We start from the raw sequence: 22,052 nt of genomic DNA, 5'->3' as shown, positions 1-22,052 counted from the left end.
TAAAACCCAGAACATATGGAGGGGAAAAGGTAATAAAGGTCATAAAATATCAATATCGTTACCTTCTCTTAAGATATCAGTTATGTCCAATTAAGAATACTGCTACCTCTCGCTCTTCTGCAGAGGGACATTAGTTATTGTAGAATAGAATAGAATAGAACAGAACAGAACAGAACAGAACAGAACAGAATAGAATAGAATAGAATGGGGCGGGGCGGGATAGGATAGGATAGGATAGGAAAGGATAGAATAGAGTAGAGTAGAGTAGAGTAGAGTAGAGTAGAATAGAATAGAATAGAATAGAATAGAATAGAATAGAATAGAATAGAATAGAATAGAATAGAATAGAATAGAATAGAATGGGGCGGGGCGGGGCGGGATAGGATAGGATAGGAAAGGATAGAATAGAGTAGAGTGGAGTAGAGTAGAGTAGAGTAGAGTAGAGTAGAGTAGAGTAGAGTAGAGTAGAGTAGAGTAGAGTAGAGTAGAGTAGAATAGAATAGAATAGAATAGAATAGAATAGAATAGAATAGAATAGAATAGAATAGAACAGAACAGAACAGAATAGGACCTTGAAGATATTCTAGTCCAAGCCCCTGTTCAAGCAGGAGAACATATACCATTTCAGACAAGTGATTGCCTAATCTCTTCTTAAAAACCTCCAATGATGGATCACCCATGATTTCTGAAAGCAAGCTATTCCACTGGTTAGTTGTCCTCACTGTTAGGAAGTTTCTCCTTAATTCCAGGTTGCTTTTCTCTTTGGCCAGGATTTTGGTAAGATTATAATGATAACTCTTATGATTTCTACCTAAAAAGTAAAGATGAAGGTTCCCTTGACTCCTCAAATCTTTATGGCTATGTAGATATAGCCATCCGGTTTTCCTGGCAACCATATGGAAATGTCATTGCCACCTTCTCCAAAACATGGCTAAACCAATTCATGGCAGCATGACTCTCTTAATCTTAGAGGTCTTCTGCCAGGAGATTAGTAGGGTTCATTGGACAGTTGGTTGGTCACTACCAGAAAAGATTGCTGGCCTCAATGGGCCAGGGGGCCCAATCCAGAAGACACTGTTTATGTTCCTATAAGTTTTCATCTATCTTTCAACCCTGGCATAGCCTGAGGAATGGGATTTACCATCCAAGTTCTAATGTAGCACCTGAACTTAGGCAAGACTTGGCAAGTGTATCTTCCTGTTGAGACTATTTCCATAAAATTGTGACAACAGACAAACTTAGGACATACTGACCTGCCCTCTAGAAAAGCCTTCAAAGCCATCAGTGACAGCTAACATTTTGTGTCCTTCAGTGATTCCAAGTCTCACTGCAGAACGGACAGCAGCATTCATCCCAGCCGCTGGAGCACCCACATTTAGGATAGCGACAGTAAAATTGCTCTGCAGAAGAAGTGACAAGGTTTTTGGAATACAGAAGAACTCACAAGGCACAGAAGGATGACTTTAGAATAAAAAAATGAATTCAGACATTTTAAACAATTCCTGGTGTAAGCAATTAAAAACAGTCTCCCAATTTTAGAACCCCTGTTTTTTTTTTAAAAAAAAATAGAGTTAATATAATAATCCCATTACCTCTACATTAATTTTATAATAATCCCATTACCTCTACATTAATTTCTGTTTGAAGAAGGCTCTAACTACCTAAACTTTATTTTAGAAAACCAGGAAAATATGCAATGTAACACAATTGATTTGAATGCCAGTGTTGATTTTAATCTAGCTAATACACACATACAAAAGAAGAAATACATTTTCTTAAAATAAAATAAATAAATATCAAAAGCATGGCTGGCTCATAAATTCTGGGAATTGAAGTCCACGAGTCATAAAAGAGCCAAGGTTACCTACCCCTGTTCTAAACTGTGCCAAACTTCTTTCTTATCTGTGGCAGACCATGGATGTCAAAGTTCAGATACCCAATGAAATCCCTATGTTCATATACAAAATTAATTTATCTGATCCATCAGTCAGACAACTGTATCATGGAAATCTAATCTTTTATCTATATCCCTGCCTTCTTAATATTCTTAATCCTCAGCGATACACTTTTTAAATGTAAAGTATTAATTAGCTATGATACAAATCTACAAAGTTCCAAAAAATAAGGTGATCTCTAAATACATGTTTTAAAAGTTCCAGACACAACCAGATAAAAAAATTAGCAAGTTAAGTCAGTTTCAGTAATACCCAAATTTTGATTCAGTGGACTTTCTTAAATATAGAAAGGTATACCCCAAACCTAAAACTAGTCTATCAAAACAATGTTTCGCTGTAGTTTTTCCAAACTCTTAATCTGTTTCCTTTTCTGACATAATTTCAAATGATTAGCAAGCAAACTAAAATGAGAAATAACACAAAAAACGCAAGGACTTTATGAAGTGTACCTTAGGTAGTTCGTCTTCTGGCTTTTTGTTAGACAGGAGCTTGTAGGTATTCAAGTTGTTGGTAAAACTCCTATAAAAACAATTTCCATTCTTTTCATAACATTACTGGAAAACATAGTGGGACTATACTGTTATGACAAAACAAAAGAGTGCCTTGATATAGATCTGCTAAGTAAATAAGCAGATAGTTAAACAAACAATGAGCAAATATAATAATTAGTCTGTTTTATTTTTTTACATTTTTGCCATCCTTCCCCAGCCTAATATTCTACAAATGGACTGAGCCTCAAAATGATATCCCTCTTCCAGAAGACTTCTATTTCTGCAGGTGATAAATGCCATCACGTAATTTCCCATGACTTTTTTTAAAAAAAAAATAATATTTATATTCACATGTTGCAATAGGTTAATAAAAAGTAAATGAAATGTCCCAAAATCTTATGTGGCAAAACACATAACTCTTGTGAAATTTTGCCTGTCTCATCTTGTAGCCAACCATTTTTTATTCAAAAAAATTATAAGAAAAAGTATCCCTTTGCAATAAAACTGGGAGGTGGGGATAGAGAGAACTTTTTACCTTGTACAGAGCCATTGACAGCAAGAATTATAACATTTTGAAACCTGGCAATAGCAATTTCACATCCCATACTTTAAAAAAAAACAAAAGCCTCTAGATATCCTTAGTGTATGTGAGCTTCATGGTACCAATCTGGAGACATTTCAGACTCCTTTAAGTCTTGGGAAAAATCCAGATTTGGGAAAAATCCAGATTCAGTAATACTGTATACTTATGCTTCAGAATATATTTCTTTCTTTCTTTTTCAAAGCAATTTCCACTGCTTTAACTAGTGGCATTTCAAAAGCAATAGCATAGCACTTAGACTTATAGACCACTTCATAGTGCTTTGACAGTCCTCTCTAAGTGGTTCACAGAGTCAACATATCGCCCCCAACAGTCTGGGTCTTCATTTTACCAATCTCGGAAGGATGGAAGACTGAGTCAACCTTGAATCATTGAGAATTGAACTGCCAAACTGCTGGCAGTCAGCAGAATTATCCTGCACTATTGCATTCTAACCACTGTGCCACCACAGCTCATAAGATCATGGTTTCTCCATTATCTTCTGGTTTAGGCACAATTCAAGACCTAAGGTTTTATCCTAGTTGAGTAGAATTTTATCCCACGTGGATAGAACTGAGAAATTATTAGGAAGAGAAACTATTTTTCCCATGATTACCTACAAGCAGAAGCCTTTGATATAATTATAATTAGTATATCTTCCCAAGATGGTGGCACCTTGCTTGTCTGAGCCTGCGTCAGCTCTCAAAAATATCTTATCTATAATTAACCATCACTGTTCAATGGAAACCAACCCAACAATTTCTTCCAGAAGATGAAAAAAATAATAATGTTGCACCTTCCGCGGAGTTCTACTGCATCTTTGAATCTTCTTTCGTCCATAGCTTTCTGTACATCTTGAGTCTTTGGAATTAGGGAAAACAAAACAAATCATATGTAAGGCAAGAATAATGTCTCTCAAAGCAAGCTCCAAGAGTAGAAAGTGGATGGGCTATCATTGCACTTCCACAAATGGGATCATGTAATTGAATTTTAAATGATTTTGGTGGAATTAGAATGAAATTTTATATACATTTATCCCAGAGCAAAAACCCCTTATAATAATCAGTCCTATTCAAGGCTATACCTAACACTATAGACATATTACCACAACGGAGGCCAAAATTTCAGATGCTAAATGAGGTGTTTTGCTCCATTTTATGATCTTTCCTGCCACAGTTGTTAAGTGAATCTCTGCAGTCATTAAGTTAGTATCGCAATTGTTAAATGAATCTGGCTTTCCCACTGACTTTACTTATCAGAAGGTCACAAAAAGTGACCACACGTCCCCAGGACACTACAACCATCATAAATAAGAACCAGTTACCAAGCATCCAGATCTTTATCATATGACCATGGGCTGATGTAACAGTTGTAAATGTGAAAAAAAATGTGAAAAGTCAGTTTTCCAATGTCATTGTAAGTTTGAATGGTCACCAAACAAATGGTTATAAGTTGAGGACTACCTGTAATAAAAATGTTGTCTTATTAGCAACCTAGATGGTCTTACACATGTAGCTGTTAATTTGACTCATTCTTTAATGAATTATTTTGACAAACAGCCATGGCTCAATATTTTTGTAAATTGGGACTGATATTTAAGTAGAAAAACAAACATAAAAGGCAGATTCTCTGAAAGTATGTATTAATATATTTCATCCTAAGGAGTACTTCTGTGTAGTTTTACTGTGGAAGCTTGGAGCACCAAGAATGATTTCAGCTACTCTATATTCCCATGATGTAATAAGTGCTCATGAGAGTATACACATACTATGGTATGCCAAAACAAACAGGAAGGACAAGGCCTAAGATAAACAAACTCCTTTATCAAAGTCCTCTGGGTTATCACAATCCAATACCCCAGTTTGCTATCAAACTCCCAGCAGCCATTTGACCCAATTATTCCTACTGCAAGACTGACTGGAATCGATGGTCCACAGTGTTGATAAGCATTTCTCTTATGTCACTGCAAGTGTTCCAGCTGACAACAGACTATTGATTGCTAGATCATACTAGCAAATGAATGTAGCCACTTCCTTGCAGAAACTCACCATTTGAACACACTCCATTAAAGGCAGGCGGACAGCCTGGTTCCCGGATAAGGTCACCACACAAGCAGGTGTTTCAGGGGTGGCTTCCAGAAGGGCAAGGACAGCCTCTACTCCCATACGGCTGGCCTGTTAAAAAAGCAAGAACTGTTGGGTCTTTTATGGGCATTAGAATATCTAGTAGTACAGTGATGGCAAACCTTTTAGAGAACAAGTGCCCAAAAACTGCCCTGCTCCCCTGCCCCCCTCGCTCTGCCCCCTGCTCTGCCCCCCCCCACAGGGCCACTCACCACAGATCGCCCAGGCAGCTTTGCAGCGCCATGGTGGCCACGCCCTCCACCTGAACCTCATAGCATCATCTGCACGTGATGGGGCACGAGGGCGGAGTCTTGCCCCTGCTGCCTGGCTGCCATGTGCTTGGCTATGCTGCTCCGCGTAGGCCGCACCTGGAGGAGACTTTCCTCCAGGCAGGCTGCTGGTCAGGAGGAGGATGTGGGGGGAGGCAGGGCTGGGGCAACTACTTGCGTGCCAGAGAGAGGGCTCTGAGTGCCACCTCTGGCCATAAGTTCACCACCACTGCAGTAGTAGATGGTTTTGAAGCATGCCAATGGTCCCCTGTGAAACCCACCTTAAAAAGTATCAGTTCTATAAAATTGAGAAGAGAGGGAGATCAATTATAATATTATCAGCAGAGAATCTAGTGGGTCTTTAAAGGCTCGGAAACCTTCAAGAGAACAAAGTATTTGCTTTATGATACTAGAGTTGACTAAGTGCTTGTTTAGTTACATTAAATATGTCTCTTTAAAGAAGCTAGATTTGAACGATATCTAGAAGGGAGATACCCCCAAATCTTCCGTCTATTCCTAGTATTTCCCTGTTTTGTAGCTCATCCAATTTCTTGAAGCTCTCAGTCTTACCCAACTATGGGGGTTCACTCTGATTTTCTAGGTCATTGTATGGGCCTCTATGTACACATATTAGAGTCAAATAAAGATGGAAGCTAAGCAACCCCAAATTGCAACCAATCCCTCTACTTTAGGCTCTGCCTCTACCTCTCTTTCCTTGTGACTTTTTTTGGGAATGAACCACTTCTGGATCACTTTAGACTGACTATTCTGGTGTGATGACTAAAAAAATCTGAATAGATTTGAAAGTATAATTTGCCTAAGAGACTTTTTACTATTCCCATTTCCTTTACTTCAGTTTAAATTGAGCACCTTTAACTTTTGTAGGATAATTATCTAACTATAGAAATTGGAAAGACTTACCATAGTTTTATTTCTCCAAAAGAAGACAATTTCCCCAGATTTATATATTAAAGGGAAGTAGAAATTAAAATATTTATCTACATTGTTTTTAGGGATGGTTCTTCCCCTCTGTTTTTATTATTTTTTAATAATTATAAATAATAATGGAGATTTTGCTATTAAGTTCAAAATAAGGAAGGAAGGAAGGGAGGGAGGGAGGGAGGGAGGGAGGGAGGGAGGGAGGGAGGACCTTTCCAACTTTGTCTAGCAACTGCATGGCTGAATAGAAATTTAACCATATGACCTAAGTTCAAACATTTTTCCATTAATTCCTACCATAGCTCAAAGGATAGAACAAGCAAGAAAAATTAAGTAATGCTATCTAAAACTAGGTTGTGGTGGAAGGCTATTCTTCTTCGGATACTCAGAAACAAATTGGTTAACTTCACTCACCAAAATCCGATCAAAAGCAGAGGGTGTGCCTCCTCGTTGCACATGGCCAAGGATGGTTACCCGTGTGTCAAACCCCAACCGCTTCACTACAAGCTGCAAAAGAAGACCAAAGGTGAACCCAAAGAAGAAGATGGATTAGGAGTTGCAGCAAGTGTGCAGATATTTTTCTTACATGAGCACTGAGCAGAAGATCTAATGTAAGCCTTGAAAAATGCCTTTTGCAAATTCAGTTATAATGCTAATTCTTCCACCATCAAATTTAAGTCTCTGGGGCTCTTCTCTGTCTGTTAGGGAATGTCCTCTGATAGGACCCCAGAAATGGACTTTTTCAGTTGCAGCAATCCACTCCCTTCCAAAGATCCAGCTACTCCAACTCTACTAGCATTCTGAAAAGCCTTACACACAGATCAAAGTTCTCCAAAATGGTCAATGTTGATCCCCACGGGTTGATGGGACCAGTCAAGCTATCATTGCTGCTATGTATATTTTATTAATTAAATAATATTTATTAAATTATTTGCATATTATAAATGTTTGGGGGTTGATGAAGAATCTGAAACTTTGTGAAGGGTTAAATGAGCTGAAAAGGTTTTTTGGGGGGGTGTCTCTGCTCTATATGTAATTATTTGTTGCTTTTTTATTGATTTTTAAATTTCTGTCATGACTCAAAGTCGCTACTTGAGAAACAAATGGTGACATAAATTGAAATAATGATAAATAAATAAGCTATCCAAACTAGTTTACATCCTTTTATAGCAGTTCTGATTTGTTGTATGGCTGCAATCCACAAATTCAGTGGAAAAGTTTGTTTTGACAAGAGTTGCTGATAGCTATCATGTTTGTAAAACACCAGATCAATTTTGTGTAATGAGCTTTTAATCTGATGTTTACTAACAAACCACAAAAAGAAAACAAATTGAGAATGGTATGTTTAAAGCAACAAAAAGACTGAAATACTTTCCAGGCAGATTTTAATGCCGCTGACAAAAAAGCAAAAACAGAGGGAGTCAAGCATAGAACAACTGAAACTGAACCATGCTGCATTAAAAATAAAATAAGGGCAAATTACACAATATTTCAATCATAACCTTTAAAGAATGTGTGATAAAATAAATTTCCATGAATGTCCAGTTAAGAAAGGAAAGAAAAGGATCCTACATCAATTCCTGTTAAATATATTTTGAACCAACTGTAGCCTTGCCTTTTAAAATGTTTATTTTTTTTTAAGTAAAGCTAGTGACTTCAGCTAAAGAAAAGAGGAAGGTTATAGAACTGGGTATCTAATCTGTGCAGATGGCTATATTTCATCAAAGGCTGAATTTTCTAAGAGTTGGTAATTTCACTACCTGGATAAATATAAATGACCATGAATCAAGTGGAATTTGCTACTGTAAAAACTGAGGCATTATCTGTCTTGATTTGTGTTTTTATATCAACACAGTAGTAGAACCAAAGTTTATTCATTTATTTTATTTCTTTATATCATAAATTTAGAAAACCATCCATCTCAATTCAGAGTGACTCATCCCACATCTTGATCACAAAAAAGCTTTAAGGATCAAATGTGTTCCCCAGGCTTCCAACAAAAACAGACGAAACAGTGGCAGTTTTTAGAAAGCTGCACTTTTTTCAACTGACTATCGCATGTGAAACATGCTTATAGACTGACACAGTGAGCAGACTGACACAGTGACATTTCCCACATAGTAGACGGGGGAACCTACACTAGAACTCAAATTAAAGCATCTGCAGAATCAAGCTTTATCAATATTGCTGAACATTCTACACAGCAGATATTTGTTGAATATGTATTATTTAGTTTAACACAGAAGCTAATAACATGAAAGCAAATTTTCTACAGTATGTATGTGTGATTTTCAAAGGAAATCTTGATTGTAACAGTACTTAACAAAGACTGCATTTTAATTACAGGATTCAATATTCAGCAGATGTCATGATGGACAGCTATATACTTACATCCTTAACTTGTTCAGAAGTGATAGCCTTGTTGAAGGAATCAATTGCTCCTTCTGACACAATTATAATATTCAACCTTTTCTTTCGGGCACGGTTCTAGGGTGAAAGAAATTTAAGACAGATCAGTAAAGCTACAGAAACTGGAATAAACAGTGGAAGATTGAATTCTGAACATAGCTAGAAAACCTTTTATTTACTGCATGAGATACAAATATTCTAAATATGCATATAAGGAATTTTGGGTCAGGAATTCTGGGAATTGAAGTCCACAAGTCATAAAAGCGCTCTCCTAACAAGTTGAAAGAGAACAGCCCGTAGTTTTCAGAAATAAATTCTGCCATTAAAATGAATTTTTGATGCTTTAGTTTGGGGGGAAAGATGTCAACAAGCCCAGTGACATTTTTGTGCATCTGTGCTATTTGAGCAAACCAACTTCCTGCTTTCAACGGTAATTTAACCATATTGTTTTGCAAGCTGCCTAGAGCCATTAAAGGAATGGCCACATTTTCTTAGTTAAAAATAATTGGACTGCAGCATGCAGCATGGGGCTACCCTCCATTATAGTGCTCCATTTTTAGAAAAGGAACACAAGAAAGATAATCTAAGAATGCCAAATGGAACAGCTTTCACAGGTCATGTTGTCCATTTTGGGAAGTTACTGTTTAGAGCAGGAGTAGGCAACCTTGGCTCTTTTATGACTCGTGGACTTCAACTCCCAGAATTCCTAAGCCAGCATAGCTCAGCTTGGAAACCTCTCCCTTTCCCCTCAGCATGGTTGGCTCAGGAATACTGGGAGTTGAAGTGCACAAGTCATAAAAGAGCCAAGGTTGCCTACCCCTGGTTTACAGACTAGAAATTTGGGTTGTTTGTGCTCAGTTTTCCCCAGGGATCTGATAATCTCCTAAGGAAGCCCAAAGCTGAGAAGGATTACCTCAGAAAGCCTAGCACACATGTGATCTTCCCATCCTTCCTCAGGTGGATATTCAGGGATAAATACATAGTCTGCACCGCAGGCTAAAGCACTAACAAGTGCCAGATACCTAGGGCAAAGAAGAAATTCCCAATCAATATCTGAAGTGTGCACCACAACAATGTTTTACTAAAAATGGTTTATCTTGCTGATACATACCCACAGTGTCTTCCCATCACTTCTAGGACGAAGGTCCTCTGATGGCTACAGAAATCACAATATAGATCAACAACAAAACAAACAGTAAGATACTATCCAAATGTACAAAACCTGAGTTTGGCATTAAGTGGATGACTCCTATGGTTATTTTTTGTTTCTTTGTTTATTTCTTGTTTCCTTCTCACCCTCTCTCAGATGGACTTTCCTTAATTCATGGTCTAGCTGGCAACAAGGTCTATAGTATCATTTTATAAGAAATACCCAAGTATTTTTTTCTCATACTTCTCCACAATTATTACTGGAAACCACCACATCACTCTAAAGTTTAAGAAAAAGTTATTATTTACAAGGGGCTGCATGTTATTCTTTATGTTTGCTATTACCATTCAATTATGGATACTACCAGAACCCAAAAGAAGATTTGCACAATTTTTTTTCAAACTTTTTTTTCAAACTATTGCCTTGCAGAACTATGCAATAGACAGTGAAAGCACGAGAAAAGGAGAGTCCAGGTTCTTCCTTTCCCTGTCATATATTTGTGTGCCACATTCTTATTGCAGCACCTCTCTAGTGATGTGACAAATTCCACTGAAAGAGATGAAAAGGCTCAGCTGCTGTTTTTAGGAATTCATGCATGCCTTCCAAGGCTCATTTTCCATCACTCCCTGAGCCAGCCAAAGGTTGCAAACTTCCAAAGAGCTGCTTCCAGCTCTTTGACAACAACAGGATTTGTGCAAAAGCTCAGGTTGAATGACATGCTAAGCCATGGTGTAAGATCATGAAGATTAGATAATAAACTACAGTGTGATCCTGGCATGCTCAACAAGGTAGTTTTTTATGGATGAAATGCAAGAAGGAAGCACCCATTTTTACTGAGCAGAAAAATTCTCCCAAATTTTCCTTTCTTTACTAGTTTCCATTCAGCTAAATGCAAAGGGATGTTTGCCTTTAAAATTCCTTTCAAAGAAGACAATACGGAATTTCCTTCTATTAAGTTCATGATAAAATTCTAAGGGGATGTTTATGATTAATTAAATAATATCTGTATGGAGAATCTGCACTCTCCCTTCCACACTCCTTCAATGCCAGGAGAACACATCATAGGGGGAAAAATCCTCCCATTAAGCTTTTTAAGATTATTGGGTATAAAAAAGCTTGGAAGGGCATCTGCTTGATTGGTAAACATTTAATAATAAAAAAACACAGTAATACTAGCTGTAGCATCCGTCATGATACCAAGTATGGAACAAACTCCTAAATGTCATAAAGAGACATATCTGGGAGACAAAAAGCAACTATCTTGACAATAAGGTTAGGAAACAAGTGTTTTTCTCAAGAACAAATTTCTATACAGATAGTCCTCAACTTACGAAACCCAATTGAGTTCAAAATTGTTGTTGCTAAGTGAGATATTTGTTAAGTGAATTCTGCCCCATTTTATGGCTTTTCTTGCCACAGTTGTTATGAATCATTGCAGTTGTTAAGTTGTTAAGTGAATCCAGCTTTCCGCTGACTTTGCTTGTCAGAGGATTACAAAAGGTGATCCCATGATCCCAGAACACTCAACTGTCATAAATATGAGTCAGTTCAAGTGTCTGAATTTTGATCATGTGATCATGGGGATGCAATGGTTGTAAATGTGGTAAAACAGTCATAAGACACTTTTTCTAGTGCTGCCATAACTTTGAACAGTCACTAAATAAATTGTTGTAAGTAATAGACCACCTGTACAGCATTTCCATGTAGCTATTTATGAAGCATCTGAAATAAAGGAAGAATTTTCTTATGTCAGGGAATTATATATTGACATGTACTGCATCTTTTTTCACTCTTTTTGGCTTTCAGCAGTTTTTTTTTTAATTAGTTGTTGTGGTTCACTGCAAAAAGTTCCAGGTTGCACTAACCATAATTTGGTCTTTTGAGGTACAATAAGCCATTGTTAGCTTTAAAAAAGAAATAAATGCTTCCAAAGGTGTGATGGAGCAGGAATGGGCAAAAAAAGTAGTTTTTTGCTGTCCACATGGAGAACCTTAAATGGATTTCAGAGACGCTCAGAAGCTAAATCAAAAAGTATGCTATGATAGACCGCAGTAGCCCATAATACAAATTATTATTACAGTATGGAATATCCTATCTCAAAAATGTTAATATGCATTATATCTTCCAGAAAAGACTGAGAACTGTAGAAGTTCTTCAGCTATGGAGATCCATACCAATTGGTCTTCTAAAAAGTGAAAAAAAAGGGAATTTTCTAGCCAACACAAATACCTTCCCTGTCCTCTCTGGAAAAAGTGTGTGACGAAAGGCCACCAGAGTCTGGATTCATAGATTAATTTGCTTAACTACAGACTTGCTGAAGCTTGTTCACACAACACCTAACCACAGACCATAGTTTATAAAGCAAAATGAATAAATGCCTACAAGTTGTTACTCTAAATCAGCAAATTATCTTTTGGCTTAGTGCAATCTATGAAGACAACTTGTTTGTGGCAAGGTAAGTTTTGACTGCCACTGAAGACAAGGCAGAAAAAGACACAAAACCATGGTTTCATGGCACAGTTTTCTAAAGTATTGAAGTAGGAATATTATTTTTAGGAGAAAGCCTTCCTTGATATTGTAACTAGTTCCTCTTTTGGTCATAAAATATAATATAGACAATGTGGTATATGATAATTACCTCCCTTGGAATTTTAGCAGAAGATTGGAATCAATGAGATTTTGCGTTTCAGTGTAACTCTTGAACTATGGACTTTTAGCTTTTAATTGAATTTTCTATATGTCATCTCAATCTTTCTGATATTTTTCCAGTGAATAAAATACCTTTGAGCAGTAGTCATGATGGCATCCACAACTTCAATGATTCTATGCAGGGCAGAATCTGTGCCAATAGTCATGTCTGTCCCACAGAAATCATTGTCAATGGACCCAACCATTCCCACTATGTTGAGGTAAGCATAGTTCTTTACAGCTTCTTCTTCAATCTCACCTGACCAAAAAGAAAGAAAGAAAAAGAAAGAAAACAAAGTAATAATATATCCAGAAGTACCCAAGAAGAATCCCTTCTCTTTGAGTCTCATCCTTAGAACAACCTTAGTCTCAAGATATACATAATATCACTTTAGCATTGTATAGCCCTATAAGGACAAGAATATAAAAAGAAAGAAGTTAATTAGACCTTTAATTCAGAATATAAACTGTATGCTATGTCTAGAAATTTCCTTTGGGCTGTTTTTAGGAAGGATGAAAAAGTAGATTGGATGCCATAAATACCAGCCTCATTGAATATCCTTGGGAATGTCTGAGAAGCTTGGTGAATCTGAGCCACTTCTGTATGGCCCCTTACCTTGCAATTTTAACCGAGAAATGGCAAATCACAGATATTTCTCACTGTTCCATTCACAAGGAAAGGCGAATATTTCCTGAAGCCTAAAGGTAGCAACAAGCTCTTTCAGTTCCGAATGCTAGCTTCTACTACCTACATGGCGAAGCTTCACCAAAATGAGCAGTTTTCAGAGAGGAAAAAATATTCTTGTAGGCCGAAGACCTGAAGAACAAGAGAGCTTGCACAATCAGTACTGTAATGCTGGTTCAAATGCATCTTCGTAGTCATTTTTATTACCACAAATAGAGGGCGTTTTTCAGAATTGCCGTTTTCATAACTGAGAGGCAAACAGGAAGCTTAGGAGAGAGAGAGAGAGAGAGAGAGAGAGAGAGAGAGAGAGAGAGAGAGAGAGAGAGAGAGAGAGAGAGAAAAGGAAAACAAAATCTTCTGGCAACTTTCCTTTTCCTTTTTATGAGGTGAGATCTTGTACGTGCCTGTTTGGAACTCAACTACTGCAATAGCTTTCATGTGCAGAATATCACAGCTTATAAAAATAAGAAGTATTTTTTTTGGGGGGGGGAAATATGAAAGTGAGAAAAAATCTCTAGCAATTGGACAATTTCATATACACAAGAACAAGCTTTGAGACATTGTGTGGGCTCTGGGTGTTAGATATGTTTATGATGGTTCCAGTATCAAGCATTCAGCTTCCCCATTTCTTAACATCCATCCCAAAAATAGAAGTCAGCTAAAAATAACAACAAAAGTAGCCAGTTCATGTCATGCTCTCCATCCTTCTTCGAATTGAAGAGTTCTGATACTGAGGCTACCTCTCAAATCTTCTAAAAGATAAAATTGCTGGCTCTAATTCATTCTCCTGACCTACTGTATTTACATTTTTCCTTGCTTCTCCTAGAAGGTGGCTGTTTTCATTCAAGAAAAGGAATCAGTTCCTAAAATACATGAATTGAAAGGGGTCCTTTAGAACAATCCTAGATCTGAAAAAGCAATCCAAACTAATCCATCTTTGTCCAGCTTCAATTGGTTATTGATATAAAAGGAGGGATCCACAACAGGAAACCTACAGTCTCCTCCAGATCTGACACTGGAAAAAGAACTCAAAAAAAGAGGAAGTGAAGACAGAGATAAATAGATCAGGTACACTGACTTTGTTTGGCTAACAAATAAAGTGGGGAGATTAGTTCATCTAAAGATTTCACAGATAAGATGCTGGGGATCAACTACATGTAATAAAGAAATTGACACAAGTGATCAGAGGACAAGAAGAATGGAATGGAATGGAATTAGAGACCAATGACAACAGAAGCCCGGACGGAAGAAAACTGCAACAAATGAGGAAAGTATGGACTAGTGAAAGATGAAAGGGATGACTTTGTGCAATGTTGGAAGTGATCAGACTTGGCAATGGATTGAAAAACAATGAGGGGGTGAGGGGGAGTGAAAAGAGAAAGAGATAAAAATCAAAGCTATGTATCTATTCACCAGGGTGGATGATGAATCGTTTATCAATGGATGAAGAAAATATTGCAGGAAGATGCATGAAAATGTGCATAAAAGGAATTTAAAATGACTGCAAAGTACCTAAGCAGCAATATCAGAGAAGCAAATAACAGGAGCTGAGTAAGTTAAAGTGATTGTGTTACAAGCACTAGTACACAGTATGTTGACCACACTGTTGGCCACTTACTTTCTTTCCTCATTTGCAAGACGTGCTTCATTATCAATGAATCTATTCATTCATAAAAGCAAACAAAAGCAAGACATCAAGACAATGCTAGTACAGTTTACTGCATATGCCTTCAGCCAGGCAATTCAGGGACAAATTGCATGCTGTTCTGACAAGAGCGACCCATTTGAAGCACTTATGTCTGTGGCTCATACCGGAATTATGGTTTCTAAAGGATATCAATTAACTTCATGACCATTTAAGAGCACAGAATCCCTCTGTGAGAGGGATGGGAAGTTCTAAAATATGATTAGATAGATAGATAGATAGATAGATAGATAGATAGATAGATAGATAGATAGATAGATAGATAGATAGACTGACCACTAATTATTTCCAGTGAAATTGAAATGCCATGAAGCATTTCAGCACAGAAATGGAGGATGAGAAAAATTAACAGGAGGTAAAATTAAAGCCCAGAAAGAACTCATAATATTGCAGACAAAGAAACTATGTAGAGAAATGAGGTCAGCAAGATGGCTGAAAATCGGAATTGATAAAACTGATAAAAATACCCAAGCAGGGGATAATCTCTGGAAATGTAGTTGTGATCTGTAAACAAAAAAAACTTAAAGACCACAAGAAAACTGATGTATTTCCCCAAGGGGGAATAAAGATTACCAACACTAAAAGAGACATGTAAGTTTGCAGTTACACTTACTCTTAAGTGGGTACACATAGTAATTCTATGCCCAACGGTGTTGGGATCCTATTTGTGAATCTCTCTGCGTGATAGACACCACATATTTAGAAAAAATTAACACAATTGCCCAGCCTCACATAGCTTCATATATACAGCTAGAACAATTAATCAATGAAATGGCTTGCCTTCGGAAGTTGTGGGTGCTCCATCATTGGAGTCTCTCCAAAACAGAGTGGAATTGTATAGCAGGGGGTTTGAACTAGAAGACCTTCAAGGTCCCTTCCAACTCTGTCATTTGTTACAAGGACATCTGCAAATCTAATCGTTTCATCCTGTCATGCTGCTATGTATTCGTGCAATACCAAAAGATTTTTCATTATTCATTCATGTGAAGGGCCAGGAGACCCAATCTAGCATAGGATGATGGCTCAAAGCATTCCACAGAGTCCAGAGTCCAACTTTTTCATTCTCTCCACCCTATCCATTGTCTTCGTTTTCCAGACTCAGAATATGCCTGCATTCCAAACAGCTGAATTTGGGATCTTTTGCAAACAAACCGGGTCTCCAACCACCAAGGAAGGAACTTTCTTAGGATAGCTGTTCTATACTAACTAGATATCCCAGCTGTCACTAGTTTAAATTGCTTTAAGTCACAACTTGGGTTGAAAATGTAGAGCTTAGGAACCACTGCTAGATTCTCATGATTGGACAGTATCAGCACTTTGGGAAATAAAGTAATAGTATGGAAAATGCAGCTAATCCTTGAATTATGACCATAATGGAGCCTGTCCATCATAATTCATCACTCATGGCTATAAAGCAACGCAGTCATGGGGCCAACCTGATTTCACAATCTTTTTTGCAGGTGGCGGCAAACATGGTGGTCATAAAGCACGAATGCAACAGTCATTAAGCAAGCCAATGGTTTGCTATGGGTGTGATTTTGCCAAAAATTGAAAGTGAATGCCACGTTTCAGGAAAACCACCATAAAATGTGGACATGTGACTGCAGGACACTGTAAATGGCCGTAAATGCAGTCCAGTGGCCAAGCACTGGAAGTGCAGTCATGTGACCAGGAGGTGGGGTGTGAGAATATGAGGACGTCAAATCCAGTTTGTAAGTACCCCCCCCAGTAGCCCCAGTAGAATTCCAAATGGTTGCTAAGCAACCACTTGTAAGTTGATCACTACGTAGAGGTGTTCTTGTGGCATACATTGGTGATTCAGTGCTTTGACAGCCACAAGATAACCTACCATTTCTTGCCAACTCCTCTAACAGGCCATTCCACTCTCCCCGAAAGAGATTAGCACCGGTTAAGCTGCCATCTCCCCCAATCACACAAAGGTTTGTGATTCCACGTTTCACCAGATTGCAGGCTGCTTTCAAACGACCTTCGCGAGTCCGAAAAGCTTTACAGCGAGCGCTGCCAATAACAGTCCCCCCCTAAAAGACAGAAGGACAAGTTCAGCTGAGAAAAATAGATCTCATTTCAGTGGCCGTAAATCATCCATAAGCAATATTTAGAGCCCATTGGAATAAGAAAAAAAATTCTCTTTATATTACTAAATATAGGCAGATAATAAAAGTTGCTTACAATATGTGTGACAGCCTTTCACAACTAACACCCTCCCTCCCAAGATGCAGAAATTACACCTCCCACAATAGCCAGGCATGGCACTCATCTTAATCCATATTATACGTATATTACAAAGCTACGTGGAATTCCTGTTTTCAAAAATGAAAATATCTGCTCTTGTTCCACTTTCCTGGCTTTGTTGAACTTATTATTATCTTCTACCACACCCTCAGAATGTCCTGTAGATGTGTAAACACAGTAAGATTAAGGAGGCAGGAGGAAATTTAAGTGCTGGCCAAATCTTGTGAAACAGAGAATCTATATTGTGTATGATTACAATATGCCATTTCCTTTTATGATATGCTTAATTACAGCTATTGTGCTGTCACCTGCCCATAGAGGTGAAATAAAAATTTTTTGCACTGTTGGAAAATCTGAAAGACCAGGTTAGGGACAGATCATCATGGAGAAAATATATCCATGTGGTTGTTAAGAGTCAACACCAACTTGATGGCCCATAATCAATCAAACACTATACCAGCACAAAAGAAAATAGTTATATAAGTTGAAAACATTGCAGTTTTTCAAGATATTGTACTGATCCTTCAGTAGGCAGAAAAGAGCCATGGAACTGATATTCAAGAGCAGCACCCTCAATCCAAAAGCATAACAAAGCTTTGTAAAGGGTCTCATAGCTAGACAAATGAAAAGCAGCATACAAAAATACCACACTCAAGACTTGGTGCACAGTTTCTGTTGCAAGCACACTGGAAAAACTGGAGAGCAGCAGAAAACAAGAATGTCAGTAAGTCTTAATATCTATGGAGATTCTCAGTCATCCAGGTCATGGTTGTCTCAAGGGTTCCTTTTCAAAAAGCAACGGGACTGCTTGTTCCTGGAGGAGGAGGAGGAGGAGGAGGAGGAGGAGGAGGAGGAGGAGGAGGAGGAGGAGGAGGAGGAGGAGGAGGAAGAAGAAGACGAAGAAGAAGAAGAAGAAGAAGAAGAAGAAGAAGAAGAAGAAGAAGAAGAAGAAGAAGAAGAAGAAGAAGAAGAAGAAGAAGAAAAAGTTTTGCTTCTCATCCAAGAAGCTTCATCGATTCAACCGATAAAGCTTTTTGGGTGAGAAGTAAAACAACTACTACTACTACTACTACTACTACTACTACTACTACTACTACTACTACTACAACTTCTTCTTCTTCCTTCCTTCCTTCCTCCTTCTCCTTCTCCTTCTTCTTCTTGGAAAAAATAGTCCAGTTGCCTTTTGAAAAAGCACTTTTGAGTCAATAAGTCTTCTTGATCATTCAAATATGTACGTTATTTTATCTCTAGCTTCAGTCTTTTGGGAATGATTTAGTACATTATCAGGTAAATACCTTATTAACATTCTCCTTAATTTGGTACCTACCACTTGGAGGATACTTGAAACACTCTCCCATGTAACTTCAACAATATTTTCACCCCCATCAACCATACCTTGGTATCCCTGTAGGGGAAAAACAGTTTATATGAGAGAGAGGGAGGGAAGGAAGGAGGAAGAGGGAAAGAATATATAAAACATGCAAGGAGAACTTTTTTCCCAAAAAAAATGAAATTTTAAGATTACACTCTAGAAATGCAAGCAAGTACACAAACAGGAAAAATCTCAGAGAACTGTGAATTTCCTTTGCTGTCAATCACGTTCAACCATCTTTGACTCATCTTGAAAAGCACTAGGCAGCATCAGACTTCTATTGCATAGCTGCATTTGACACTAGAGGAAACCCCATGGCTATAGGTTAATTGTATCATTGCCAAAAAAAACCCTACGTGGACACCTCCATTGCTGTCAGCAGGGTTAAGCCTAACATTTTTGGTTTTCTTTTATTAAAAGCTAACATAATCCATAGTATTAAACAGTGCAAAAGTTAATAAAATCTTCAGTGCTTATACTGAAGTTCTGATCCCTGAAACTACTAATTTAACTGGGCAACTGCAGCTCATTAGAAGAGCTTTGGCCTGTTACTAGGAGACAAAATGCCAACATTAAGATTGTATCTAGGGCTCCCAGTGGTACAGGCAGGCAGCTACATGCTGTGTTACATAAAATATTTGAAGCACGTTTGTGTGTGCGTGTATGCTTGCACTCACCAACATTCTAAATTAAATGCCAAATGTCTACCAACGCTGACAAAATCTTATGTAAAACAGGAAATGTTGCAACAGGTTTCCCATTTTAACTACTAAAGAGCAGGAATTCATATAACTCAACAGAGAAAGATGGAATAGAGTAAGATTAGGAGCAAGTGTAATCATGGAAGAAAAATGTGACTTTTATTATTAAACCTGTATTTACAAACTAGACATCCGGCATGTATGCCTTGCCTGGGTAACCCCAGGAATGCCTAATCTCAGGCCAATGAAGACAGATTTTGTTACATTATCCACTTGCATTATCTGTCTACAGTAGAGCATTATCCACTATGCTCTACTGTAGACAGAAGCCATGTGATCCTAGAACAAAGGAGAAATTTCCTGGCAGTGAAAACAATTAATCAGTGGAGCAGCTTGCCTTCAGAAGTTGTGGATGCTTCTCACTTGGGGTTTTTAAGAAGAGATTGCACAGCCATTTGTCTGAAACAGTATAGGGTCTCTCACTTGAGAAGGGTTGAACTAGAAGACCCCCAAGATCCCTTCCAACTCTGTTAATGTATTCTGTCCTATTCCTATTCCTATTCTATTCCTATTCTATTCTATTCTATTCTATTCTATTCTATTCTATTCTATTCTATTCTATTCTATTCTATTCTATTCTATTCTATTCTATTCTATTCCATTCCATTCCATTCCATTCCATTGCCATTGTACTCAAGATATAGATATTTAATGGGGAATCATCTGCCCTTTGCTAAGAAGCTTCTATAATACAGTAACAATTTGTCCAATTATGTTCCAGTATGTACAACGACTTTTCCTTGACATCAAAAATCATGCATTACAGGGAACGATATCTTTTATTCAGCCTGTTCCTCAAAAGGTATTTGTTTTTTTGGTCTCTACCTTATATTCTGAAATGGTGGAAAGAGCATTTTAACATCTTCACCTCTGTGTTAGTCGTAATACCTTAATCTTCAGCTCCTTTCCCAAAATCTAATAGCTTTAAAACTTCTGAATTTGAAGCTCAGATGTTTCTAACATCACCTGGGTACAACCTATTTAATGGAGAGCTGGCACATTGAATAAAGTACAGGTAGTCCTTGACTTACAGCCATTTGTTAAGTACCATTTGAAGTTACAGCAGCACTGAAAAAAGAGACGCAGGACTGTTTTTCACACTGAACAACTGTTGCAACTGTTGCAATATCCCCATGTCACACGATTAAAATCCGGATGCGTGGCAACAGTTATGATTGTGCCCCAGGGTCACGTGATCACCTTTTGCGACCTTCTGACAAGCCAAGTCAATGGAGAAGCCAGATTCACTTAATAACCGTGTTGCTGATTTAACAACTGCAGTGATACACTTAACAACCATGTCACAAAAGGTCATAAAATGGAGCAAAACTCAACAACTGTTTTGCTTAGCAACAGAAATGTTGGGCTTAATTGTGGTTCTAAGGACTACTTGTATTGCTTGAAGAGATGCATATAGCTTTACAGCATAGGATTAACTGTTTTATTGGGCTTTCCTTGCCAAATCACTTATTTAAAAATATAAATAAATCACTGTCCCCTACTTTCCCAGGGGTTTAAAAGAGGCGAGAGAAACATGGGATCTATACAGAAGAAAGATGGATATGTTTGAACTGCAACTAGACCTTTTTAAGGTTAAAGGTTAACAATCTACTAACTCATTAAACAAATTTAATACAATCTAAGTCAGTGATTCTCAACCTTTCTAATGCCATGACCCCATAATACAGTTCCCCATGTTGTGGTGACCCCCAAGTGGGTGTGGCCACCAATAAGAGGGAGTAGGACAGCTAGGGAAAAGGGAAAAAAATGGCGGACGGCATGGTTTGGCGACCCCCATGAAATGGTCATTCGACCCCAAATGGGGTCCCGACCCACAGGTTGAGAACCACTGATCTAAGTGCTGCTGTCTAAAATAAACTATCGTAAATCAGCTTTGGGACATAGCAATATGATTGGGAAATTGCCATAGAAAATCAGGTACTATTGAGTCACTGAGAACAGGAAAGTTACTCAGATGTGATGGAGAGAGTAAAATAAAAGGAGGAATATATTTTCAGCCTGGCAGTTTCCTGAGATGCTTTGACCACAGACAGCTTCATCACAGAGTTAACTACCATTTCAAAAGCCCTCCTTTTTCTCACATATAGTTGTCTAAGTCTAACTTTCAGAAAAGTATTTACAGCAGAAAAGTGCCATTTCAGCTGACCTCTAGCCACTGTTCTCCAATCTCATCCTTTCCAAGTGAGCTGGGATCCCAGCTTCCAAGCTTCCCATTCAAAAATTCCAGCTATCAATTCTAGAAACTTCAGTCTCAGACAACAAGCTGGGCAAGGCTGTTAAGGAATAAAGGCCTGTTTTCTATGACACACTTTGGTATCTTAAAGCACTGGAATCAGAGCGACAACACAATCTTTTACTGAAAGAAAGATATCCATGCTGAGTTCTATTTGCTAAATACCAAACTTAGTATGCATTGCACTGACCGAGAGCAGACACAAAAGAGCTATCAGAATAGCAGTTTGGCTGACAAGGGGGGGGTCCACTTTCCCACAACCTCAGAGCACATATAATTGCTTGGGAAAACATGTCAAACTGTAGCAGAGGGGTGAGGGTGGGAGAAGAGAGGGAGAAGCCATTAGCTGAATAAAGATGAGGGACTTAGAACTCACTCACTACTCCAAACATATAAAACAATTCCAGCACCATCATCT

General features: G+C 37.9%; 1 protein-coding gene across 8 annotated transcripts in view; it reads right to left on the bottom strand.

The window, feature by feature from the left end:
• The window catches only part of LOC120305357 (phosphofructokinase, platelet), an 86,012-nt gene that overhangs the window by 33,382 nt on the left and 30,578 nt on the right, over positions 1-22,052 (bottom strand). For all 8 annotated transcript variants that reach the window (XR_005556021.1, XR_005556023.1, XM_039337129.1 and 5 more), the window contains 11 exons: positions 18,575-18,652; positions 16,844-17,033; positions 12,698-12,863; positions 9,878-9,922; positions 9,680-9,788; positions 8,749-8,844; positions 6,772-6,864; positions 5,075-5,200; positions 3,823-3,887; positions 2,405-2,474; positions 1,254-1,400 (listed from right to left, as the gene is read on the bottom strand). Coding sequence is in view for 6 of the 8 variants with exons in the window: in XM_039337129.1 (XP_039193063.1) it covers positions 1,254-1,400; positions 2,405-2,474; positions 3,823-3,887; positions 5,075-5,200; positions 6,772-6,864; positions 8,749-8,844; positions 9,680-9,788; positions 9,878-9,922; positions 12,698-12,863; positions 16,844-17,033; positions 18,575-18,652 (1,185 nt within the window). In the remaining 2 variants the exon portion in view is untranslated. The remainder of the gene's footprint in view (positions 1-1,253; positions 1,401-2,404; positions 2,475-3,822; positions 3,888-5,074; positions 5,201-6,771; positions 6,865-8,748; positions 8,845-9,679; positions 9,789-9,877; positions 9,923-12,697; positions 12,864-16,843; positions 17,034-18,574; positions 18,653-22,052) is intronic.

This window comes from Crotalus tigris, unplaced genomic scaffold, assembly GCF_016545835.1.
Source record: "Crotalus tigris isolate CLP2741 ecotype Arizona unplaced genomic scaffold, ASM1654583v1 scf7180000017548.2638350, whole genome shotgun sequence".
Taxonomy (NCBI): domain Eukaryota; kingdom Metazoa; phylum Chordata; class Lepidosauria; order Squamata; family Viperidae; genus Crotalus; species Crotalus tigris.
This window is presented reverse-complemented; position numbering and strand designations above follow the sequence as displayed.